At 46.0% G+C, this 27,466-nt stretch overlaps 1 protein-coding gene across 1 annotated transcript in view; it reads right to left on the bottom strand.

The window, feature by feature from the left end:
- LAMC2 (laminin subunit gamma 2) overlaps positions 1–17,795 on the bottom strand; it is a 41,166-nt gene extending 23,371 nt beyond the window's left edge. The window contains exons 1-9 of the mRNA XM_019501749.1: positions 17,517–17,795; positions 8,167–8,355; positions 5,477–5,612; positions 4,262–4,360; positions 3,145–3,281; positions 2,060–2,182; positions 1,172–1,361; positions 885–997; positions 251–469 (exon numbers count right to left, since the gene is read on the bottom strand). Coding sequence (XP_019357294.1) covers positions 251–469; positions 885–997; positions 1,172–1,361; positions 2,060–2,182; positions 3,145–3,281; positions 4,262–4,360; positions 5,477–5,612; positions 8,167–8,355; positions 17,517–17,622 — 1,312 coding nt within the window. The 5' untranslated portion in view covers positions 17,623–17,795. The remainder of the gene's footprint in view (positions 1–250; positions 470–884; positions 998–1,171; positions 1,362–2,059; positions 2,183–3,144; positions 3,282–4,261; positions 4,361–5,476; positions 5,613–8,166; positions 8,356–17,516) is intronic.
- Positions 17,796–27,466: the final 9,671 nt, after the last annotated feature.

The raw sequence follows: 27,466 nt of genomic DNA on the forward strand, positions 1-27,466 counted from the left end.
CCCTTTTTTTTTCACAACAATCTCCAGTCTTGATTTATGGGACAGGTTTTACTACTGACATTTCTAAGACTAAGCCTTTTTGGGAGGCTGAGCTAGATGAGTCCCTTCCAGCCCTACTGTTCTCCGATTCCCATTCAAACCACATAACTGTCATTACTCTGTAGCCCAACAGCATCCCCAGTTCTATCTACAGGGCACGACCGTTATCCACCACCCCTCTGTAACTGGACATGGCGGCAGTTTTCCTTACCAGTGTCTGGGTCACAATTTAATGCTCCTTGACAGCTACATGGCACGCATGCACTGAAAGGCCCAAGACTGGGGGATTTCCTCGTGTATCGAAGAGCACATCTTTCGCAGAACTGCCCTTGGTACCCAGTAGGACACTTGCATTGTTCTACCCAGGTCACTGGGGCTCCAGAAGTGGGCTGTGCTGACACCCAGGTCACGTTATCCATGTACCCTATGCCTGGTGGGAGAGAAGATACATTACAGGCACCCAGCAGCTTTCACCCTAAACTCCTACGCTCAGGTGTCTGGCAAAATGCAGCCTCACCTGTTCATACCTGTACCAGAGAGGAGGGGGGTGTCTTCTGTGCATACTGCACTTTTATCCAAAGAATGAGCAGGATGATGGTTAGAGCGAGGAACTGGGAATCAGCCTGTTCCTGTTCCCAGTTCTGCCACTGACTCATTGTTGGCCCTAAGCAATCTCTTACCCCCACTATGCCTCAGAGTTTCCCCACTTCTAGGACAGTCTATTTTATTTTCCACATTACAGGGTGGGGGCAACTTTCGACCTCACAGGGTGGAGCCCTCACCAGTTCTCTGAGATCAGGATTGCCACGCAAGTGCATCCCTCTAGATCCTCCCTCCCCACTCACCATATACTCCAAATGTGGCTCGGATCCGCAGTGCTGTCAGGTTCCCCAGGAGCCTGCGATACTCAAAGTAGCTTAGCTTGGGGGTCCATCTGCTGCTTGAGTGCTCGTCCAACCTGCCCATTAGATATGAAAAGGACTGAGAAGTTATGGATAACTTGTAAAGGCCAGTCTTCTTGCCTCCTCCCTCCAAACTCATCTGAGTGCAAAGAGCCTGGAAGCTGCAGAGTGATACAGGTAATACAGAAGCTAAACTAAGCTGGAAGTTGCCTGTTGTCCTCCTGTTTTACCTGAATGTATATGTCTTGCTGATGCCACAGGGCAGTAATTGTCCATGAGGCAACAGGGGGGCAGTGACTCTCAGGCCAGCTCCCTCCAGGACCACATCACGTGGAGAAGGATGACGTCCCCCTTGGTTCACACGGTAATCAAATGACAGGGTCTGGCCATAGCTCAGCTGCTGGTTTCCAAGAAACTTGGCTGCAGAGGAAAACAGGAGACCAGGAGGTCAGAGGGCTAAGCCTCCTCACTGTGAAGTCTTAGGCCGAGACTCAGGAATGTGCCAAGAGCGGGATGGAACAGGAATCCATGCACTGGAAAGTCCCACTATTAGTCATGTCTCACCCTATTTGCCAGGATCCCCACCATCCATCTTGGGAAATGAGTCTGGATTATCCAGTGTTCTGACTCTCTGATGGCAAATTCCCTGGTCCAATCCATCTCCTAGTGCTGAACCTTGCCCTGGGACCCAGTATAGAGCATTTCTAACTGCCTTGCATCTGGGAAGCACCTTTGTGAATCCACCAAAGAAGACTACTACTATCCAATCCCAGTGGTCTAGCTTTCATGGGCTAGAGATAGCTATCATGACCTCACTTCACTTGCTTAATGCCAACCCTGACCGGCTCATACCATAATGCCATGGGGAGGCAGGCACGCTGAGGGGTTAACATTTGTCCCAAAAAGCCAAATCTTCTCCTATGCAAATGGAAACACCCACTTTCCCCCCAAAATCTGAACCCAGGTCCCAACCCATTCTGGACATGGCCATGTGTGAACATGTTGGCATGGAAGAGCAGGGACATATGGTAATATCTGTGCTGCTTTGCAGAACTATGTTTTCCTGTATGGTGCACCTTCTTGTAGTACGACCCTTCCCGTTTCACAAGCTCACGCACCTGGTGCCAAAAAATAGATTGGTTCTGGCCGCTTTGCTGTGATAAACACATCCCGATGACGCAGAGACCACTGGAGCTCTACAGGGGACCCATCAATATAGACTCCTCTCCAGCCCTCAGCATCTAGAATGGAAACAGAGGTAAGTTTCACCCAACCACTGGATCTAGGAAACAGCAGCTAAAGAAAGGCTGTAGGCAGGACTGTGTGGTCCTTGGGCTCACTTGGGTCATATATGATCAATCTCTTCTGCCTTATGGACCATTGTTCACCCCTCCCTAAACCAGGCTGATGTCTTAACCAATGCACATACTTCCCTATGTTATAAACAGGCACCTGCCTTGATAACAGTGGCCAGGTGAGTTCTTTGTACTCAAGCAGTGCCTATTACCATAGGTGTCCAGACTGAGAGCAGAGGTCACCTAACAGAGAGCAGTATGGTGTTAGATGGACATAATGCTCTCAGACTTGTCTTCAGACACTGCTCTGTTACGATCAGCAAGCCAAGGGAGGATAAGGGCTCTTATGTGGGAACTGTTAACCAAAGCGTACTCTGATGAAATTAAAGTCACCACTGAATTACAAGTTCTTCTGAATGATGTTCTCCTGATATTTGATCAATTCACAATCACTGAGCCTAATCCTCAAAGCAGAATTGTACCCTTGATTTCACCAGTTTATACCAACTGTGGATATGACCCACCGGTTTGTAACTACTAGCCCCTCCACCCTTGCAGGCTCCACCACCACTCAGTGACGTGTGGCAGGTGACAATGCCAACCTTTATTAGAAACCTGAATATTTCAGTGTCTCAAGTACAAAGTGAAGTGTGCTTGAGTCAAAAGTATGCATGCTAAAGAGGAGAAGTATGACAGCATGTTGAATTAAGAGCACCACACTGTTCCACAGGGTCTGGGGTTAGAGGACTGTGAGGGGATCTTCTATGGGGGATGGTCTTCTACCTCTCCACCAACCCCCAGAACACCAGGTGAAAGGAGAATTTACAGTATATATGCCAGAACCCCATACTTTCCATAGGAAGTAAATTACAAAGCTCAGCAATGCAAACACTGAAGGTGAGTTTTACCCTGCTGGAAGTTGGAGGTGATTTTGTGGACACTGTAATTTTCTGCGCTGCTACATGTGGCTGAATGCCCATAACAGAAGCACTGGGAACATCCCTCAGGGTTTCCTGCATCCAGGTTATAGTAGCCCGGCTTGCACCTGTGTACGAGATGGCATCAACCTGAGTTTTACTGCATATCATCACAGCACATCTGACATCACATTCTGGATGGGTAAGTCTGCACACAGCCACAAAGCACACGCTGGCCATTTAAAGACCAAAAGCTCTGAATACCATGTGGCATTGTATGAAAAAAATCATTACCACCAGCTAAATCAAAGATTTCTAAAGAAATAACTGGGTGCTGAGCTCCTTGGCTCCAACTTCAAACACTTGGCTCCTATATACGCTTGCAAACAAGTGCAAGCTTTCATCCCTGGGCTGGATGGGCAACTCCCTGCCTGCCCTCTGCCCTTATCTGTCTTACAGAAGGAAGCAGCTCCTGACAAAGCACAGCTCGTACCTGAGGAATGCACTGCAGCAGGTCTGGGGAGGATCCTGCCTTGCAGCTCCACCTGCCTCAACACAGCTCTATCTCCAGAGATTGGCAATTAGCCATGTCTTTCTCCTGGGTGAGGGTGGTGCTGGGACTGGCTTTGGAAGCTCACCCTTAGGGCACTTTATTTTCTTTTACACAAATATGAGGTGGAAGGCAAATGCGACTTTGCTTCTGCAGCACAGCTGATTCCTAGCTAGTGTGTGCATCACGAGACATTTGTCACACACTACAATTATCCTCTATAATCAGGCCCCTGGAACAGACCCAGGGGGCATTCTTGCAGAGGAAAGTGACAAGTGCTGAAGGCTTCAGGCCCAGTGATATTCCCTGGAAAGCAAAGGTCAGGCACTACCCCTCAGGCCTATGCAGCAAAAGTTTTGGGACTCCAGGGAGCAGGCAGAAAGGGAAGCAAGGGAAGGCGGCTTTGGGACCTACTAGAAATTACTTCCTGTGGAGCCAGGTAACATTCCTCCTCACTGGTCTGCACAAAACTGAGAACAGGCCCCTGGGTCTGCAGTGCTTGTTCAAGAGTGAGCCTTTACCAACCACTCGGTGGAAGCACTGAGCAAGTGCACTCACCTGTCACATTGCTCGCCTGTGGTGCCTGTCTTGCAGAAGCAGCGTCCCGAAATGCAATGCCCTGTGCTGCCGGCTGGATCACAGGCACACTGAGAACTCCTAAGAAAGAAACAAGAGTCTCCGATTGATTTGTACCTCAGTTTAACAAATTGCTTATGCATGGTTAATATGCACAGCAAATACACAATGCAATCTCCCCAGCCTACCAATAGAGCAGCCATTCTGGTCAATGCACAGGATTTACCACACTGCAGTGATTCTCAGCCCTTATCTACTGCCTAGACTGACTGCCTCCCTATTCACTAACAAACACAACAGGATGGTCCCTATTCCCACCACTTGTTCACAGAACCCAGGCTGAGATCTTAGTGGACACTGGACCAGGCCTGTGGTCCAGCTAGGCCAGCACTGTCTCCAGCACCAGATAATTCAGAGGGAGGTGCAAGAAAGAAGCCCCATAAGGGCAATTCTGGGACAACCTGCCCAAGCAAAAGGTTTTGCTCCTAACCCCAGGCTCTATCTTGAGTAATATATGGGAGGCTGACCATTTATAGCCCTACTTTATGTGCATCATGATAATGCCTTGAGTCTCCAATTAGACTGGCGTGTTCTAGTGCCAGGTGCTGTTCAGACATCAAGACAGAGTTTGTTTTATTTATTGCATCTTGTCAAGCTCTTAGCCTCACTGAGGTCATGTAGCTGTGAGTTCCACAGGTTAATTGTGTGCTATGCCTGGAAAGGTTTCCCTTCCACCTGCTTTGAATATATTGCCTTTACGCTTGAGTTAGGCAAACAGAACTGGACTAGAACAGAGAAACCAGTATAAAATGAGTGTTTCCAGGATCTGTGGAGGTCAGAGGCACTTCACCTGTGGAAAAGGACATCATTGCTGCTTGAGCTGAGTGGTACACTGGAGACCTATGGTAATGTCCACTCCCCCCCTCCATCCTTACAGCCAGCATGTGTTTGCCTCTAGAATAACAGCAGCAGTAATTTTAAGGATTAAGGTCATAGATACAGGCCTCTCCCCATGGTCTCATGACTAGAGAGGGAGAGAGATGCTGTGATAACATAAATTGTCCATACTGACCAAGGATAAAGCTCTCCAGCCCTCATATGCTCCCTGTAAATACTCAGATAGCACTGGAAATTTGCTGCAGAAAAGGAAACTCTGAAAGGACAGTCCTGCCAGCACAGTTTGTATGTGGTACTTACGGCAGCTGTCTGTCTCCCCTGCTTCCAGCCCCTGAGAGAGAGGTGAATTCTAGCTCACATCGGTCACATTTTTCTCCTGTCATGCCTGGTTTGCAGCTGCATTGGCCGTGGTTATCACACTGTGGGCTGAGGGAGCCTGGAGGAACAGAGAATGAAACAGTGCTTACCATCATAGAATTATCAGTAGTTACCACCCCACCGAGAGCATCCCCCGGGAACGTAAGGGGAAATTAATAATGCTTGCTGGAGCCTTTCAGGGAATAAAAATGGAAAACTTTCCTAGTCTAAGGCAAATTTCACCATTAATTATGTATTGGTCTATAACCAATTCCCTCATTTTTGCAGGACAGGTATCAGCTATCTGACTGCCGGCAGCCTTTCATTTTAATATCTCCCCTGCCCTTGCTTCCAGTTCCCCACATGAAACGGACTCACGATATCAGCTTTTGCTGTGGAAATTGTTATGACATCCCCCATGCAAGTTGTAGACTTGAACCAAGGGACTTCAAGTTCCTGCAGCTTGGGACTTCAAGCTGTGGGAACCGAGGGAATCTTAAGGGATCTTCTGTGCAACAGTAATTCCAGTAATGCTACATAGGACATGACAGGCCCAAGGAAACACCAGATAACCAGAGATTTGCTTCCTTTGTGGTAGATCCTATGCTTGTATAAACTGGTGCAACTCCAACTTCAGTGCAACTACATTAATTCAAATCATCTGAGGATTTGGGCCAGGACATTTATTAAGTTTTTTCACAGGACATCAGACTAGTACCATCCTTCTGAACTGGTGATCACTGTCCACCCTGGCTGGGTGACAGGGAAACAGAACAGAAGTTAACATTCCCACCACTATACATTCACAACATATTCTGTATGCTTTCCTATTATAGTACTTAGGAGACATTCTGTCCTGGATTTTTAGCCAACCAGCAATTAAAAGATTAACTCACGACTTTGCTGGTCAGGCGCTTTTCAGGTTTAATGAGCGGTTGTAATGATTTGATTTCTGTGCTCACAGACAAACAACATGTTCAGAATTTCCATAGGATTCTCAGCCCCATATTTATGAAACACCAGTTTTCAGGAGATACAGAAATCTGATCACCACCACCAGGACTGGCTCTACAGTAGATATGCAGGCCACGTCGTCACTGAAATATAGTGGAAAACATTGAGAAGCCATGAAGGCCCATCTCTTGTCACAGCATGAGTTCTCATCTGTTCCATAAGTAGTAGAAAAGACATTCATGTCATGTGCACTTTATCTATTATCCCCTCCTAGAGCAGCAGTGCAGGTGGAAGGCAGAAGAGCATGGTTTTACACACCAAAGTCTTCCCTTAATCCACAAAATTGTACACCAGCATTGTTGGCTTTTTTATATGCCTCCCACCCCCAAACACCATGCTTCAAACTTGGGAGTGATCCTATCCCTCCCATGATCCAGTCACAGTCACTCGTCTCTAGCAAAATTGCCAATGACTGCAAAATGTGATAGGACATTAGACTCGACTCCATCAATCAGTGGAAGCCTTTTAAATCCTTCTAGCAGGCTTTGGTTCAGATCCTTTCTGATGCAAATGCCTTTTCCCATGGGGTCTGGTCTGAGACTAAAAAATACATTGCATGAGGATCTCTGAACAGCCAAACATTATCAACTTTGGGTCACCCCCAGCTTGTGCTTGCTGACAGCCTGCTGCAGACAGCTGACGTTAGAGCACACTACTCGTTAAAAGTGACCTTCTGACATGCTGCAGAGGGTGAAGAGAAGAGGGAATGGTAAAACCTGCACTCTGGCCTCACTCCCTTAGGTAGCCTGTTGCCTTGCATGCCCCTGCAATGCCAAGCCCCATACCCTCCCCATCTAACCTATGCTCTGAGGAACTTGCATGATTTGCTGTGAGGCACTTAACTGGGCTATGCTTCTTCCATAGACGTGAAAGGATTGTGGAAGTTAAGTTGCTCTTATTCAATTCCCCTGTCTTCACTTGCACTGTCTTAATCCATGGGTGGCAGGAGTGGGGGGTGATTACCATTCTGAATTTAGGAATTATTTTCAGTAAACCTAGTCCTGAGTGAACACTAGCTTAGATTCCATTTATGTCAGTATGCTCCTCTGGTGGCAGCCTTTCTAGCCAACGTGTGAAGCAGGACAGTTGCCGGAAGCTCTTCTGGGCTGATCTTACACCCTTCACCACCATCTGCTCTAGGTCTGCAGGACTTGCAAGAGTCCTAGCTCATTCAGCAGATTTAAAATGGGCCTGGTTGGGAGATGCTCAGGCCTTGTTTGCACTCAGCTGCCTCTGCCACCTGGAACTCTCAGCAGCCACCACCACCAAGATGCCAAAACGAGTGCACACCCATGCATTTGTTGGCCCCACATGACTTCACCACAGCTGCTCATGCTGTGAAAATCCTTTCACAACATCACACTGATAGTGACAAACGGGACTGTGCAGCACGACCATCACAGTGGCAGCTGGTCAGCACCAGCCACCGTGGGCAGAGCTTGAAGAGGGACATAGCTTGGGATCTATTTGGTTTAATCCACCAGAATTAGGCCCAAGTTGTAATTGCCAAAATGCAGCAGCACCATGACAGCTGTTGGATTTAGGCACTTCTGGACCAGCTCTTTTCGATTCATTCACTCTCCTCCTCCTCTTTCCTAGGCTTCTCGCATATCTCATACCTCTTGGGTTGCAGTTGCATGGCAGGCAACGTTCTCCATTTTGCTTGTGGTAGAAGCCCTCCTTGCACCCTTCACAGCGCACCCCATCAGTATTGTCCATGCAGTTGAGGCAGCGGAAGCCATTTCCTGTTTCTCTGAGCAGGTCCTGGTCAAAGATGCATTGCCTGGTCTTCCCATTGCAGTCACAGACTGAAAAAGCAAAGAAAATGAACATGGTTCAATAAAGGGGTCCCAATAGCACCTACCAAGAAGAGAAGGGATCAGGTTTGCACTTTAAAGTTTGCATGTGTGAGTTTAGTGAAAGGCACCAGACAAAGTGCCCTGGAAATCAAAGCTACCTACTTGTTCTGTGAGACAGCGCAAACATTCAGTTTGTTTTCCCACTAATATGACCCACCCAACATCCAAATGAACCACTTCACCATCCCTTCAGGTCTCTAGTCTCTCCACCTGCTGACAAGAGTGCCAACAAGACTCAGTTGCCCTGGGTTCTTCTGTGATAAGGACTACTGGGAACTGAACTAGATCACCATAAGGAGATTTTTCTTAATGAAAACAAAATCCTGAAGCTAGATTCATAAGAAACAAAAATAACCCATTAATAGAATCCAAGCAGTACAATGCCACAAAGGTGCTCATAATACAGAGTAATGGTGACTTGGGATGGCAATGCACTTGAACTACCCTCTGCCCACCTTCATTTCTTGTAGTTGCATTGGCACCCTGCTCATCAGGAGCACTGAGTCAGAGCCTGCATTGGTATAAAAGCCACCTCACTATGCAAAGAGAGCTTGACTCCAGCTGAGGATCCAGCCAATTGTTGAAACTTTCTGAAGCTATTGCAGAGAAAACCAAAGGAAGATGACTGATGGTAATATTCAAGAAAGTAAAGATACCGTTTCCATGGTAAGAAGGGGAAAATATCAATGTTTACTATAAAATAAAAGAGGCAAAATTCAGTTCAGCATAGAGCTGTCTCTAGCATAAGGACAGTTATACATATTCAGCATTTTCTGTTGTAAGCAAAAGCAGAAGAAACCAGAGGAACAAGAAACAAGGCAGTGAGGGAAAGAGGTCACACAGAGCATAGTGTACTGGTCAGATAAACCTGCATCCAGAACTGGGACACTGTCACTAGTCAGCAGTAACACAGGTCTGTAACAAAGACATCAGTTCATGCGTTTCTTAAAAGGGAAGAGTCTGGATAAGCTTCATATGGGAACCTCAGAGCTTGTAGAGAACCAAGGACAGCCACTACTGGCAATAAGCCTGTTGTATTACCAACTCCGGTGCCCAGGTGGGGTAGGAAGGATGCCCATAGCTTGAGTGCCTCACAGAGCTTCCCACCCCATAGTCTTACAGCAGTAGGTAGATGGTCCCTATCCCAAGCTGAGGATGGGGCGCACACAGCGTGAATTGGTTCCTAGGAGGTACAGGGGTAGAAGTCGCATGTTTCCCTGACAATGAAAGCTATGAATGATGCATTTGGAGCTCACCCTTTCATCACAAGGGAAATTGACCTCATTATCAAAATACCTCAGCAATCAAATATTAGTTTTAGGAGCGCTAGGAGACCTTGGCAGCTACAGCAGCTCTAAGCAGAGCCAGGCAGGCTGCCAGCGCATACCGTCAGGTTCAGACATGACCCTTGCATTCCTGGCACCTGAGGCATTCCCACCAGAGGGACAAATATCAGGTCTATGTGTGGCATATGCCCCAAGGGCAGGTAATAAAACATCATGCATCTCTGAAAAAGGATCAGCTGTTACACAAAGGTGTGCCCATACCCTCATTCAGGTGCACAGTCATTCACTAGTACAGTCACACCCTCAGCCTCATACCCGTGCGCCCGTTAACCCCAAGCACCCCCCCCACTGTCACTCGTACCACCTGCATTCCCAAATGCATGCACGTGCCCATAAACAGCCATTCACCCACCCAGAGCTCTGTATTCTCTTTCCCACATATGCCTCAGCAGGATTTCTCTATTTGTTTTTTCATGAGAGATTCAGGAAAACAAATTGCCCTGGTCATCAGGCACAGAATAGTCATTTTCAGGAGACCATTCCTTTTGCATTTGATTAAAGAAGTCTCTGCACACTGTGAGGTCTTTGGGTGTGCAGAGGGGATAAAATCCTGCCCCTGTGAACTAAAAAGCCAATGGGAATTTTAGTTCTGATCTCAAGAGAGCTGCGATTTAAGTTGCACCTTCTGTTAACAGTGACTGTCATTTACAAGTCCACATTCACCACATCTGATCATCTAAGACAGCACAGATAAAGTGAAATCATCGCATGCAATTACTTTAAGCCATTAATGCTATGCTACAGTTGGATCTCCAGCTTTCTCTCTCTTTCCATGCTGCTCCTGCTTGTCTAGTTTCTTCTTAATGAGATTCCAGATCTGTGCGCACACACATACACACCCCCTCTTACTCTTTCTGTACCTTGTTCTGACAGCGTTGGAGTGGGGAGTAAGGATTTTGGAATGAGTACCAGCAGTACAGGCTCAGTCAGGCTGTACAACTTGGCTAACAACATTTGAGCAAAGCACCCTGGGCAGGAGATAGAAGTGCCTGTCACTACCACTCCCTTACTTGCAAACTTTAATACACTTTTACTGTTGGCTATAACTAGCTTTCAAGTCCAAGCTACTGCAAAACTGAATAAATTGCTGAAGTCACATGAAAATTCAGCCAGACTCAGGGGTATCTTAGATCAGGTGTATGCTACAAACTTCAGAAGCCACACATAGGTCAGAGCTGCGATCCCTGAACAAGGTAGCAGCACTGGCACATGCCAGCAAAACTGTACTTTTACCCATATGGCCCCTCTGTGCAAAATAAGCCAGGCCAATAAAAATCACAGCTTTGCCAGTATCAGCACTTTGTCAGCATAGTAAATGGGCACAGACCTGGTCTTCCTTGAAGGGAGAAATCTTTAGAGAATGGATTCTTGCAGTACTTCACCAGGCATGCTGCTACATAGTTCTTCTTCTCCTGAACTGAATGACCTCATTCTTTTTTAAAAGGCACTAGCATTGGTTGGATGCATATGCCAGAGCCATGCAAGTGGAGACACAAATCACATTTGCAACACCAGAAAAAACTCATGCCAAGAGCAAAATTCCTTTTTAGGAAGTGGTTGAAAGGCTGAGATTGGCAGCCTCCCTGGCATTTGGGTAGTGAGAAGAGTGAGAAGTGGTCAAGAGAAAGAGTGAATGAGAAAGGGAGAGTGGAGCAAATTTAGAAAGAATCTAACAATGGGGAGAGGTGAGGAATGGGGAGGATGGAGACTGCTCTGCTTATTGGTGGAAATCAGCAGTAGCAAATAACGTCACCTTTCCAACACAGTTTAGCAATTGTTGCATCTCCAATCAACTTCTAGCACATGCGCAAGAGTCCACAGCAGAAAACCCCTACTCTGGCTGCCTTCTCAACACCAAAGAGCTCAAGGACTGACTTAGTCATGGCACTGAACTACCCTGCCAGAAATTGTCCATGATTGAAGCCATTTGTCATAGCAGCATAGGAGAGGCTTGGCCTGCTGAACCTGAATGTGGACAGAGCTGCTGGCTTTCCTAGGCAGTTAATCTATCAGCATGAATCTCCCTTTAAAACTGGAGGGGATGGAAAGATGTGGAAGGAAAAGGGAAGCAGAAAGGGAAGCCAGGGACAGTCTCATAAGAAAAATTAGAGAAAGAGAGTTTGAAAACACTGCAGTTTCTCACAGAAGAGAGGCTGATGGGGGCTGGGAGCGAGCAGAAATCTGGAGAAGGGCAGGAACACAGTGAGCAACGCATTGTAGCACTTTGCCACTGAGCTGCAGAGCTAACATGGGCCCCGACACACAAGGGCACACACTGCAGCGGGGCAGGAGAAGTCTACCCCTCTCCCTCAGGGCTGTGGCATCCTTCCCCCCAACCTTGTGCACCACAATAGCAGTTATGTACATGGGCAAGCAGCATGCAAACAGAACAGCTCCCAAACAGCTTCCTCCCCCTGCAGCATCCCAGCAGCATGCAGACCTAACGCCCAGAGCATTTAGTACTGGGATTTTTAACTAGGAAGCTGAACCAATGTTCCCTTCCATTTGTGATCAGCTTTCGGGCTAGCATTACTCACATCTGACAGCCTTGTGTATACCTCATGCCTCCCACCTGACGGGCGGACAGACACCCTCACCCAGTCACCAGGAACACACATACCAGACAAACACATTCATATGCAACAAGCCAGGGCTGCCTACAAGATGGGGATGATGTCAGATGCTAGTAAAGTAGCAACGGAAATATTTTCACTTTGTCACTGAAACACTTCAGGCACCGATTAATTCCAGGGCTACAACAGCTGTCCCATTACCCTGGGCTGCTAGATGGGATGACAGTGGAGACCAGAGTAACCTGCCTCTGGTGCCTAAACTGGCTAAGTTGGAGGACAGCAAAAGAGACAGAAAAAATACAGATTGTGCTCAAAATGCTTCAGTTCTCCTTGGAAGTCTGACCTCTCCCCATGCTCCCAGCACCACCCTTCTCTCCCTTTCTCCTATCAGCCCCTCCTTCTGCTTTTCTATTAAAACTGCTCTCTTTCTTATCCACAGCTTTGCATGCATCGTTTTCACAGCATCTGATGAAGTGAGCTTCAACCCATAAAGGTTTGTGTGTTACACAGGCACAATTTGGTTGGTCTATTAGGTGCAAATCAACCCTGCCTTCTACTTGACTTCAGACTTTCTCCTTCACTACATTCAGGATAAAGCCAGGTTAAAAGTCATCAGCTCTCACAGACACAGAAGGTGTGTTTTTGCACCCTGTTGGGTCTTTTGTTCAGCTGCTAATTTGCAGGCATCAGTACATGCATAAGGATAAGGCAAGGCTTCTTTTCAGGCCTTGCCATTCTGTGGAGCATGCAGGGGACTACGTCTCTAGCCCTCTCCCAGGGCAACAGACCAAGTTAATATATTACTAACATGAAGTACTGTAGTTTCAAATGGTTCCTTGGGTTAGCACCATAGATTGGCCCCTGCGTTTATTTATTCTGCTAGCTCTCCCCAGTGAACTCTAGCACAGATGAAAGTTTTAAAAAGAACTTGCCACTTGAGCCAATTAATGAAAGGGTGTTTATGAATCAGGGAGGAAGGAAATTTAAAGCAGAAAGGCTATTCTTTCTGGTGCTGCGAGGCACCACACCTTGGGATAAAGGGCTTCTTCAGCTGTGCGGACAGCAGGGTCTGCAAGCAGGAACACCCAGAATTCCCTAAATACAATGCCAGAATGGAGAAGCTCCAGAGCACTTCCTGCAGCAAAATGTCATGCTCCAGACATCTGCCAACATGACAAATTGCGAGAAACGATTGCTTACTGATCCGACACAGGTCCCAGCACCTGGAGTGCAGGAGGGCAGCAAACAGGCATGCCAGGCTCCCTGTGGCATTGCTCTGTTCTTAGACAGATACATATATACAAGACAAATAGAGCTGGTTCTGAATCAAGGAAGTTGCATGTCAGTGCTAGTGAGTGATGTGTCGAGTAACCTTAGAGACACCACCAGCATGAAAGGGCCCTTTTACCCTCCAGGGGACATCCAAATGCAATAAAGCTCCCATAGCAACCATAACCACTCTACATTCCACGAAAGGTCCCTCGGAGACAACTCGATCCAGAGTAACGTCCTCTCCTGTCTGCTTTGTATCTACCAGGGAATGAACAAGCCAGCACCTGGTCAGTCCAACACAGCTGGAATTCATCACTGGGCTGCCACTTCCAGAACAGATTCTTCCCTGGATTGTGCCTATTCCGAGGCAATGGAACTGCCATCAAAAGGCTGGGAGGCTCTTAACACAAGCACATATCACTGAAATGCTGTCAACTCCTGGGATGCTGAATTTCCATGGAGTTTAGGGGTTCCTTGCTCTAGAAAGTCCAGGTTGGGGCCAGAATTGTGAAACCACCTCATTCCCCACCCCCCCAGGTCTTGTCATTATTGTTCCCTCGTTGATTAGGCAGGCAAGAACAGAATGCCTGACATCCAAAACCTTGCAAAAGAAATTTTCTAAGTATTTTAGTTGGTTTCATAAAAGGTATTGAATTTACCCAAAAAACCTTGTCTGAGCTGTTCCTGTGCACAGAGCACACCTCATTCCCAGTTTCACAAATCTGTCTCTGTCCATGGAAGCCAGTTAAGTATTTCTTCCAGGCTTCACCTGTAACTCCCCTAGGCTCAGAACAGTATGTTTGAAATATCTGTACTCTGAATCATCATGGAAGGCATTTAACTTCAGAGATTCACAGAAAGAGCAGAGGAACGGAATTTGTTGCCGCTATTGACCTGACTCTGCTTCTCCTACGCATGTTATTCTGGTGGAGTTGGACAACTATAGAAAAGTAGGGCTAGGAAAACATGGCAGGTGTTTCTGCGGGGGACCCTGCTTAGGTCAGACAATGAGGCAGCTGTGACCTCCACCCATTTCAACACAGAAGCTCAGAGGCTCACAGCTCAGCTGCCTGATATAACCCATTCCCCAAGCCACAGACACTCTCCCTTGGAATCACGCACACGCACCGGTAAAAAGCACTCCAACTCCCTTCTCTGTGCCAAACCTTCCCCTCAGCCTCCTGATGATGAATGTCTCCAGTCACTTATCCATTCACTTTCCCATCTGAAGGGGTCCGTATGTCAGCTTCCAACTTCAGAGGCTCACAAAATCCAAGGATGACTGCCACCATTAGAAACATCCAAGAGAACCAACATAGCCTGGACCTCCCACTCTGACACCAACTCCTTTCAAGGGTCCCTGCAAACATCACTGCCTAGAAACTGAGTCACATGCAAGACAATCATGCATATCACAGCTGGCTTGCCTGATAGCATCCTATATAACAGCACATGGAAAAACGTCTACCATGTGAGGGCATAGCCTTACATGCCAGCACAAAGAGTGCTGGCTGACAACAGTACACGTAATTCTTGGATGATATCCTGAAACACTAGGATAGATCTAAAGTTGTACACTGACTAAGGCAGCAATATGCACATTTAATTGAATAGGGTTTGCTGAACAGTTTGTAATTTAAGCATCTGAATTTCTGTTACTAAATAAGATTTATCTAATATAATTTAAATAGTTCAATTGTAAATAAAGAAGGTTAGATGCATTAAGGACATAGCTGGTTTTTTTAGAGTGCTAGAGCAGGCACAAAATAACAACGTTGTGCTAGCTCCAACTAACACATTCAGAAAGTTTACTGTAATTAAATTGTGTGCAATGTGGGCAATTAAATATAATTTGCTAGTGACTACTGCTTTATGCTGAGCTCAGTTATAGGTTCCAGGGTTGGTGAGCAACCCTCTAAACACCATTATCTTCTGCCAGGAAGGGGGATAGGAACTATGCTGGTTAAGATACTTAATTACATATAGTTACATTTGCTGTAATTATCTGATTTATGTTGCATCTTACTCTGATCTGTTTTCAAAACCAGCTTATTTGTTTTCAATATTTCTTATTTTATCCTATTTAAGTGATAAAAAGTTAAAACACAATTTAAAATACAGCTCCAAGCTATAAATTAAAGAACAACCTCAAGTCAACACATCTCCCTCAACAATATATACATAATATTGAGCTCCAACACACTTGGGCAAATATGAACTATAGTGAGCATCTTATCAAGGTAATCAAGTTGACAGCATTAAGCAAATATTTATGAATAAATATGGTAGCATGACATCATCTAGAGCAGTGGCTTTCAGCCTTTTTCGTACCAGGACTCATTTGCAAGGATTGGTGGCTTATCCTAATCTGCACCCCCCTGGCCCTGCCAGTGCCTGACCCATCTCCCCCTGCCCTGTTGCAGCCTCAACACCTGGCCATCTTCCCCCAGTGGCAGCAGGCGCCTGCCCTCCCCACAACTCCCCAAGCTGGGGCCCTCCAATCTCTGCTCCCCATACACTTACCTTCATCTGGCTACTCCCATGACCCTACCTGGCTGCATGCTGGCCATGGCCCAAGCAGCCCCTTGCAGGCTGGAACACTGCCAGCCTGTAAGGAGAAACCTCCCATGCATTTTTCTGGCACTTGTTCACGACCCTTTGAAATATTCTTGCAAACCATTTTTGGGTAGCGACCCACAGGTTAAGAAACGCTGATCTAGAGTAATGCATGACACAAATACAGCCAGTGACAAAATGTCATATCATTGCATACAACAGATGGTAAAATCATAGAAAATTAGAGGTCAACTAGTCCAACACCCTGCTCAAAGCAGGACCATCCCCAACTAGATCATCCCAGCCAAGGCTTTGTTTAGCTAGGTATTAAAACCTCTAAGGCTGGAGATTCCATAACCTCTCTGGGTATCCTATTCCAGTACTTTGCTACCCTCCTAGTGAGAAAGTTTTTCCTAATATCTAACCTAAACTTCTCTTGCTGCAACTTGAGACCATTTCTCCTTGTTCTGTCATCTCCCACCACTGAGAACAGTCTCTATAGCCTAAAGTCATAGCAGCTTATGCAGTCTATATGAAGACCATGTTCACATAAAATACACACACGTTTGTAGGTATGATTCTTATATAGCAAGGAGATGCCATACTTGCAAAGGTCACACTACTGCAAAGCCGCACATACAAGCAGTTGCACAGTTACGGTAGCAGTGTGCTTCCACATTCAAACACATATATAGCATCTCACTAGCATATAAAAATGCTATTGTGCAGTTTCACAAAAGAGAATTGCACCCCCACCCCCCACAGTGGTGCAGGGGGGGCCACAAAAACTTATTTGAAAGGGTTTTGCAAAGACCACAAAGTGTGAGCAGGCAGGATCTGAGGCAAAACACCTCAGAAGGCAAACTTCTCAAAAGATCTGAATTCCACGCCTGTCAGGGCAATAATAGATGCTGTTCCAATTCTTGCACTAGTTTTGCTACCGCTTGGATTAGCTGTACTATATAAATAAGCACAATATCATATAATGCAATTACCATGCTCACACCCAAATCCCACCCACATAGTGAGACTTTAAAGAAAGCAATCAACCCGCGACACAGCAGCATGTTATTATTTAAAGGGGAATCCCAAAAAAATCTGAGTTACAAAAGGTGCTGAAGACCCAATGCAGCACTAGCAAAGTGATTAGTTCCAAAGACATCCAGAGAATAGCACTCCCAATCTGAAACACAGGAGGAAGGGAGCCAGAGTTAGAGGTTTAGAGAGGTTTGACCCAAAGGGCTCCGTAATGGCGAGGGTCTTTTGGAGTCTCTTGTAACAGTGCACAGCTGAAAGGAAAGTTGTGAGAGGAATCAGTTTCTAAAAGTAAGAGCAGGAAGGTTTACAGTCTTCTAAGCCTCACCTCCTCTTTCCCTGGTACCAGTGGCTGCAGGCAGGAACAGACATACACTGAAGCAGCTCAGGGTTAGCAGCCTGCACAAAGTCATTTCTGGAGATCCAGGATGCATCCTTACAGGAAGAAAGGCTCAGAAGACCTGCAGGGGTCTTAAACCTGCTTTCCACTGTGCTTTGCTTTCTCTTCTCAGGTAGTTTTATCAGCTCCTGTACCTGAGTCACTCCTGACAGGAAGAAAGCGTGTGCCTCAGTCTGACTCACCTTCTGAATAAGGAGAGCCCAGCCCATATGAAGCAGACACACACATGCACACACACCCAATGCTGCCTCCTTAACAGCTCTTGCAGCTGTCCTCCACCAGCCAAAACAGCCACACGCACCCTGACAGCAGAGTGTGTGTGGAAGGATTGAAGAAGACACTGCATAAATCATAGAATCGTAGAAGTTAAGGGCTGGAAAGGACCTTGAAAGATCAAATGATCCCAGCAAGGTGCTTGTCCAGTCTTCTCCTGAACACCTCCAAGGTTGGGGACTGCACCACCTCCTTGAGAAGTCTATTCCAGATTTTGGTCATCCTTAACATAAATTAGTTCTTCCTTACATCCAACATGAAACCATCCTCTAACAGTTTATGGCCATTGCTCCTTGTCCACCCCTGGGGTGCCCTAGTGAATAGTTTTTCTCCCAGCTCCTGATATTCACCCCTTATATACCTATAGACAGCCACCAGGTCCCCCCTCAGTCTTTTCTTCTCCAGGCTGAACAGTCCTAGATCACTTGGTCTTTCCTCTTATCCTCCAGGCCCTTAATCATTCTTGTGGCCCTTTTCTAGACCCTTTCAAGATTCACCACATCTTTTGAAGTGCAGCACATGGAACTGGACACAATACTGCAGCTGGGGTCTCACCAGCGCCGAGTAGAGAGGAAGCATCACTCCATAGCCCTGCTTGCAACGCATTAGCTAATGCATCCCAGTATGCTATTATGCGAACTTCCTCCCACCACTGTCCTGCGGGTGCCAGCTGGGGCTCTAGTAATTCATGTCTTCCACCCAGCAGGAGCCCCTCCAAACTAAAAACTACTGACCCATGTCACCCGAGTCCTACAGCCCAGTACCAGATACACCACATGGTACTGGTTACTGCCTCCCCTGGTTACTGTCAAGGGGTCTCTCTGCTGGTTATAACTAAATACAGACACCCAGGTAAGCCAGTCTAGGAGTATTACCAGCTCTGGAAGAATTACTTGGCCTTGAACCCAGATCAGTCATTTCACTGGACTGAACCCAGTCCAGCCAGTGCTTCCCTCTTATTGCTTTGCTGCAGCTCCAGTGCCAAATCACTTCTCTAATCTCAGGTAGTTAATGCTTTAGACTCCTCCTAAATCTTTTAAGCTTTTCAATAGCCTCCTAACAATTAACCACCCAGAGCTGACAGCTTTGTGCCCTGTGGTTCCTTGCTGTAGGATAAAGAGCAGTATTATTTTGGTGATTCTGGGGGAATACCACAAGAATAAATTCACCGCTTTTTTTGGAATTCCCCTTTCCCAAGTCTACGTGCTCCTGTGGATAGTTTGAACAATATTTTATTAGTGGTCTCTTCTGCTTTTAATTTAACACAGCAAAGCTTATCAAAACTCCTAGCAATAAAAACCAACTGATTAACATGCTGGTGGGATGTTGATATTTGCCACCCACAGTTCCCTTACCCGGTGCGTTTCAAAATGGTGAAGCATGAATATTTCCCATGTTCTAATTATACAGGGTTCTTGCTGAGCTATCTTGTGGGTTGTTTGATCATTTAACGAAGTCTGTGCTGCAAAATATACCATTTCCTACACTTCTTCCTTTCTGATGATTCTGATCTACCTAGGCAGTATTTCAGCATCCATCTGCCAATGCAAGAAGGATCACTATAACCTGTCTTCAGACTGAATAGCAGACATCCCACATAAACAAGGCACTGACCACTTCCCCCTGGAAGACTGGAGTTCACTGTTGGAAAGATTTCCTTGATATTTAGTGTTTTTATTTCTCTGTTGCCCCTGGCAAACATTATATTTATTGTATGATTAATGCTTTAATCACACAAATTGTAACAGGTCAAACATTCAGGCAATTTATCACCACACAATAAAAATGGGGAACCAGTCACAAAAACAGCAAACAGGCCTCAAAGATATTACTCATTAAATGCAAAGTGGAACATCTTTGTGGCTGGGTTGTATTCCATAACCTCTCTAGCTAGCTTCGTATATAAAAGATAAAAAGAGGAAGGGACATTCGTAGATACATAGATGTTAGGGGCTGGAAGGGACCTTACAAGATCATCGAGTCTATCCCCCTTGCACTTACGCAGCAAAGACAGTTGGGGGTCAGATGACCCCAGCAAGGTGGGCATCAAGATATTTTTTGAAGATCGCCAGGATGGGTGACTGTACCACCTTTTGGGGGAGCCTGTTCCAGACCCTCGGCACTCAGCTTGTAAAGAAGTTTTTCCTTATGTCTAGTCTGAAGCAATCTTCAATTAGTTTGTGCCCATTGTTTCTGGTTTTCCCCTGGGGTGCCGTGATGAACAGATGCTGCCCCAGGTCCTGATGTACGCCCCAATATACTTACAGGCTGCCACCAAGTCCCCTTTGAGTCTTCTCCAGACTAAACAGCCCCAAGTCTTTCAGCTTCTCCTTGCTCTCTAGACCTCTAACCATGCATGTGGCCCTCCTTTGGACTCTCTTGAACTTCACCGTGTCCTTCCTGAAGTGCGGCACCCAGAACTGGAGAAAGGATGGTCCAGTAGTTAGGGTACAAAGCTTAGGACATGGGTTCAATCCCTTGCTCTGACACGGGCTTCCAGTGTGATCATGGGAAAGTCACTTAGCCTACCCATGTTTTAGCTCATTACCTTTAAAATGGTAGAAGGCAGGGCAAGATGCTAGCTGTAATCTGTGAACACTTAGGTATGTCTGGACCAGTTAGTCTGTAAGATGCCACCCAGTACTGCCTTTTGCCTGACTTTAGACTACCACAGTTATCTGTAAAATGAGAATCATAGTAATAGGCAACCTTTGATCCTCTAGATCATGGTGTATGTGCAAGATCTCTAGTCAGGTGCCTGATGAATCTGCTTGTGTGGAGTCCTGCAACCATCACACCAAGATCTGCAACACATACATCTAGGAAAGAGTATGGAGGAGTGCCCTAGACCTACCATCTCCCCGTTAGACCAATGAGATAGCACCCAAAGGCCAGACTGAGTCCTGATGCTCAGCGCCTCAATGGCTGTAGCTTCTGCTGGAGAGCAACTAATAAGCGTTGCTACTAACCATCTTAAGACCTCAGCAAGGGCACGTTTCTGTCTGGGTGATGTCCCTTAGCATTTCTCTAACCAAGGAGTACCCACAAAAAAGTGGGGACTAGGGCTTTGAGGTGCCCTATACTCACCTTACTCTGAAGACTGCAACATTGTGGTATTTTATAGGAGCTACCCTGCTATGAGTAACCCCATTTTACTACAAACTTTACTACACTTTACTACAAACACAGGAGTTTTGGAAGAATAACAGCATTAAAGATTCTGAGATGAAAGGAGTCCAACATGTATCTCCAGAATCGGCTTGTGGTCTAAACCCTTCTCCATGAACAGTAAACTCTAATAGAGTCCTTTGCACCTACCAAGTGTCAGAGAACTCACCTGTCTTTCCCACATGCTCATCCCCATGCTTTCTTCCAATTCGTCCTAGTGGCCTGAATTGCCCTCATCCATCTCACCATTCCTCAATGCTGTCTTTCGAATCCTTCCTTAAAATTCGTTACTGTGCCTCTCCTATTCTTACTCCATCACAATCTTTTTTTGGCAATCCCTCACAGTTAAGGATGATTGTTTTCCATCATTGTCTTCTGTGTGTCCAAAGATGGCTAATGAGGCCTATCCAAGATCAACAGACTACTGCAGCTCAAACATGTGTTTCCATATGGGATGGGTGGCGCTGGATTCATGATTTGGTCCGTGACACTGTTTCTGCCACTCCTGCTTTTCCATCTCCTGTTGTTGTCATGAGGCTTCAAACTACTCAGATCCTTGCAGCAGACTCTTCCGCCATTTGGGGTACTCCTGGGCAACAGTCTCTCACAAGTTGACATCAATGTTGCATTTTTTTAAAGTTGGCCTCAAAGACGTTGCTGAAGCACACTCTGCCCTCTCCTCCTGAGTGTATGCCTTGGCTAAGCTGGGAGCATAAAACTTGCTTTGAGAGTCTGGAGTTGGATATCCTGATGACATGACTGGCCCAACAAAGTTGATGTTGGATGATTATCACCTCAATACTTGTGGTGTTTGCTTTTAGGAGGACACTAATGTTGATGAGTCCATCTTCCCACTGGATTCAGAGGATCTTCTGTAGGCATTGTTGATGGTACTTCTCCAGCAACTTTAGATGCCTCCTGAATGTTGTCCATGTCTCAGCTCCATACAGCAAAGTGGGGATCACAATTGGTTGATAAATCATGAGCTTGGTTTCAGATCTGATGTCACAATCTTCAGCTGTTCATTTTTTCAGGCATCCAAAGACTGTACTTGTACATTTGAGGTAACTGTGGCAGGGCACCTTTGGTGTCCTCCACTTTAAGTGGCTTGAGCAGGCTGTGGAGCAGGTGCAGTTAGGCCCAATTAGGTGGTCACATGACCACAAGGGGGCCACTGGATTGGATGAGGGCTGGGCAGCCAGAGCATAAGTCCAGGCCCTAGAAGCTGAGCCAGCAGTTACATCTAGGGAGCCAGAGAAACAACATCACTCACCCTACAGACTGCAGCTCCTAGAACACCTGGAGGTCAGGGTAGGAACCATGGGAATGGAGGAGTTCCTGGTCCTGGGTAAGACCTGAAACTGCACCCTGCAGGATGGTGTGCTGGGGCTGCCTGTGGCAGGGCAACCCCCAGGAAATGCCACACCTGTGTCTCCCCAGTGAAAAAGCGAGAACGGGAACTATAAAGCCTCAGCCCCCATGGCCTTGTGGGTACCGTGTGGAAGGGAAAGGCTAGGGGAGCACACCTTGACGGAAAAGCACAGGTCTCAGGCCCACTGAATGGGGTCTGAGGCAGGGTCCAGGCCTATAGAGTGGGGCCTGAGACAGGGCCAATGTTCACTAACAGGGACCTGAGGCCCAAGGGGTGTAAAGCCCAGAAGTCCAGTAAGGGACAGAGCAGTGGCCCCAGTGAGGGATGGAGTAGTGACCCAGAGAGGGGCTACAGGCTGAGTTCAGCCCAGAATGAAACAAACCCAGAGGCCACAGACTAGGGCCTGTGGGGGCCTGAAGGACTGCACATAAGCTGGCCAGAGTTATGGCCCCAGTGAGAGGGCAGAGAGGTCAAGGTATGTCCAAAGGCACATGAGGCCAAACGTGGGCCAGAGGCTGAGTGTGGCCCAGCTAAGGGGCTGGGGGAGTTGGAAGTGATTTTGGATGCCATCTGCGAGGCATGGGACAGTGTAAGGGGAGGTTCAGAGCCACATATTTCGCCCTTGGCATCAGGGCAGCCAAAGAGGCAGCCTCTAGCATATAAGCACTTATTTTTTGGAAACAAAGACGTGGCAGGTGAGTCAGGGTGGACTGGCTTAGACAGGTGGGCGGGCCAAAGTCATGACTGGCCTTGAGATGGTTCCCTGTCACAGTGACATTGGATTTTTTCATTGACGTCAGCCTTCTGCGAGAGATGGCTTCCAAGATATGAGAAACACTCAACATTCTCCAGAGTCTCACTGTGGATCTGGATTATCAGAGCTGGGGACTATATTAGGAGCTTATTGATGGAGGACCTTGAGTCTTCTGAATGTTAAGCGTTAGTTCCATTTTCTTGTATGCCTTGGTAAAGATGTCAACAAGTGCCTGAAGGTCTGCTTCTGCATGAGCACACACTATAGCATCATCAGCAAACTGGAGCTCAATGATTGAGATCAGGGTGGTCTTGGTTTTGGCTTGGAGTCATCTGAGGTTAAATGATTTACCATCCATTCAGTAGTTTAGCTCCACTCTGGCTGGAAGTTTGTTGGTGGTCAGATGTGTATCATCAGGCAAGGAATATTCAGAAGAGCATTGATGCAATGATGCAGCCTTAATTAACGCTCATTTTAACCTTAAAGAGATCTGTGATACATCCATTATTAAGACCCACCACTCGCATACCACCATGGAGCAGGCAGAGAATGGTGAAGAATTTCAGTGGGCATCTGTACTTCAGAAAGATCCTCTACAATACTTCTTGGCTGACAATCAAAAACTCTGAGAGGTCAAAGAAGGCCATGTAGAGAGGCTTATGTTGTTCCGGGCATTTCTCCTGCAGCTGACAATCTGAAAATCATGTCAGTTGTGCTTCTTGATGCCCTAAACCCACACTGAGACTCCAGGAGCTCCTCAGCAAGTGGAAGGAGATGGTTCAGGAGGATTCTCACAATTATCTTTCTTGTAGTGGACAGCAAGGCAATCCCTCTGTAGTTTCCACAGTCAGACTTGTGTCCTATCTTGAGGACTGTCACAATCATAGTGTCCCTGAGGTAATCTGGGATTTCATCATTTCAGATGTTTAAGATGAGGGCATAAAGCTCTGATGTGAGGTCCTCTTCCCCCTGCTTGAAGATTTCTGCATGGATTCCAGCCACTCAACATGCCTTGTTGTTCTTCATCTGCTTGATGGCTTTCCTCACCTTGTCAAGGGTTGGAGGGATTCCATGATCATCTTTGACTGGGTGTTGTGGGATGGAGTTGAGAACATTCTCATCAGTGGCAGAGTCTTGACTGAGAAGATCTTCAAAGTGGTCCTTCCAACAGGTATTGGTGGGTCCCCTTTCCTTGATCAGGTCTCCTCCATCCTTAGGTCTCAAAGGGGGTGGGCCAGGAGTGCTTGGACCACAGATAGCTGTGGTGGCATTGAAGACACTACATAATCACAGATGTCAGCAAGATGCTGAATCTGCTTATCCTTGTCTTCCCACCATTTGTTCTTCATATTGCAGGTCCTCCTTTGGATCTCTGCCTTGGCTTGTTGAAGATTCAATTTCTTTTGCTTGGAGTTGGTGTCATTTTGCCAAGCACAAAAGCCCTTGCACTTGCGATCAGTCAGCTCTGGGATCTCCTGGTTGTTCTCAATCCAGTCTTGATGCTTCCTGGTAGAGGATCCAAGCATATTCATAGGCACTGATGGCAGCATAATACTGCCATCACAATACTGCCTTTCTAGATAGCCTAGGGTATTGTACACATGTTTCCAGAGATCTCTCCCTCTGGCCACTACTGTCTATTTATTTCAAGAATGCGATGATGGAGCCATACCCAACTTTTCATTCAATACTTAGGGGCTGGAGTAGTTTATCATCTCATTATTTGTTTTACTGTTTTCACAGTCATCCCTCTTTATATGTTTTGCTGATTTTTTTAATCACCAAGTTGCTCCAAGCAGCTGTTTGGCAGAAGTTGCCTCCTCTCCCACAGGTTTATACAAGCATTCAGTCAAGCAAACACATTATCTAAGGCTGCCAAACGCCTTCTAGCTGCTCTGGAAAGAAAAGACCTCTTTGGGGAAGATACATTAGGACAAAGCTGTAATTTGACAATTGTAATTTGTAATTTAAAGGCCTGTGGGAGGGGGCCTCCAAGATTAAGTTTAATAGTGGGTTTTCCCCTTTAGCTCTGAGACTCGCCTCTTACCACGATGGGATCTGGTCAGTTCATTGTTCAAAAATAGTGTAAGAGTAACATGAATGCCTGCCTTTGCTAGAGAAACCTCTACCTAATGGGAACTGGTGTGAAGGACATGCTAATGATTTCATAGTTCTGTTTTAAACAGTGTAAAGAAATTTCTTTTCAATGCAAGTACCCCATGCTCACATCCAGGGATAATGCTCCTCAAACAGATAGATGCATCTGGAATCTATACTATATATACCTGGCTCTACACAATTTAAAACAACTTTAAAGGGGTACAGCTAATTAGAGTTACATAACTGAGATCTGGACTGAGGTCACTAGTTTTTTTCTTTGACTTCTGAACAATTGATATACCTTTCAGTATCTGCTGATAAGAAATTAAACCCGTGACAGGGTAAACAGTTCAACATTCAGCAGAGCAGTGCAAAGCTGCTTTTTATCATCTCAAATTAGATCCCACATTCAGGTAAGTAGGCTCCATTCACTGTCCCACTCAGAAAGAATGGGAGTCAGAGATTTAAACCAGCTGTATAAACAATCATGGTTAGATTAATAATGAGTGCACAGCTTGGAGGATGTTCTCTAGACCAGAGATATGGAATTGCTTTCTGGCTGTCCACAGCTCATTGCATAAACCTCTACTTCCACTTCTATACAGGAAGTGGGAAGCAAGCCCATGTCAATAATTTTAAAACAGATGCAACAGCAATTGGGTAGCAAAGTAAACTCAGGAAGGAACCTATGTGATACAGTGCATTGTCCTAGTACAATGGCACTAAACCTGACCCACAGGCCATATCTGTCTCCCAAAGTGTCTCGGTCCAGCCTGCAGCACAAGGGATCAATGACAAGTAGCTTGGACTAGCATTTCCCCTTCTCTGTCCTGCACTATACTGCTGATCCTGTCAATAGTCCTCCCTGCTCTCCCCTTCCAGTCTCTCCTATAGTAGATGCTGTTTACCAGAGATAAGCTCTTTCCTTCCCCTCTCCCTTTGACATCAGTAACCACTTCCCTCCCTTCTCTCCTCCTGGAGAGGAGTGTTGGCCAGTGGTACAGTCCCTGGCCTACCACTCTAAAAGGCTGAGCACCACTGTGCTAGTAAAACACTGCTCTTGGATTCTGGGAACTGTGTTCTAGTCTCAATTTTGCCACTGGTTTGTTGGGTGACTTTAGACAAGTTATTTCACTCACCTGTTTCCACCTCAGCAAAGCAAAGATAAAGAGTAGTGGTCTCCTTTGTAAAATGATTTGAGACCTATGGATAAAAAAAATGCATATGAGAGCTAGGCATTGTTGCTCCATATTAATATTCCAGGAGGTGAAGAACAGCAATATTAATTACTTTTTACCTTTAACTTTCTGAAAAATACTACCACTGGGCCCCTTAAAAGATTATATATACCTAATTCCACATATTTCACTGTCTAGGTTCTTTAAAAATGACAAGATCTGCAATTACAGGAGAGACCCATCCTGTACACTAATAGAGTTTGCATGCATGGTACCTTTTAAGAAATTGTATATAGGATAAGAACTCATTGGATGTGTAAAGGTTTGGACATAATAGGCTTGTGGAGCAATTTTTCCCTTAAAAAAAAAAAAAACCCATGCAAAAAATTCAAAGAAACTTGGAATAGTGGACATGATTGACCACTGGAAGACACTATCCTGGAATATGATGGATTCTCTCATGTCTTCAAGGAAAGGTGGATAGGCATTAGTTAAATGCCATTTATTTGGCACAATGCAGGAAGAATCGGATAAAATTCTATGGTTCATATTAAAATGCTGCCTCAATTAGCCATCTAATGTCCCCAGCTACTCCCAAAATCTGGTATTCAGCTATGAATACATTTTCAGCTCAGACTCATTTTTAAGGAATATTTTTTTCCTTGATCACTGCTTCATTCCAAAGCAAGCTCCTGTCATGAGTTCCTCTGTACTTTGATTTCATTTAATCAGTCTTCTCCTTAAAGGATTCATTCAGATCAATTGTTTAGCAGGTTGGGTTTCTTTTCCCCTTCAGGTGCTTTTATTTAGTACTCTGGTGCTTACAATAATGGCAGCCTAAGCCACTGGCATCTTCTTATTAGATAAACTTGCCTGGTCCAGGAGTCCATTGGTAAAGTACAGAATAGACTAGAAGAAAACTCCCTGTCATAGGTAAAGAATGAGGCAACAGATGACAGTAAACCTAGAGCAGTATTTCATTTTTAGACTCGAGACACCCTTGGAAAATGCCAGTTCTTAAGTTTTCCCTTTT

This window comes from Gavialis gangeticus, unplaced genomic scaffold (genome assembly GCF_001723915.1).
Source record: "Gavialis gangeticus isolate Ggan-Ray unplaced genomic scaffold, GavGan_comp1, whole genome shotgun sequence".
Lineage (NCBI taxonomy): Eukaryota > Metazoa > Chordata > Crocodylia > Gavialidae > Gavialis > Gavialis gangeticus.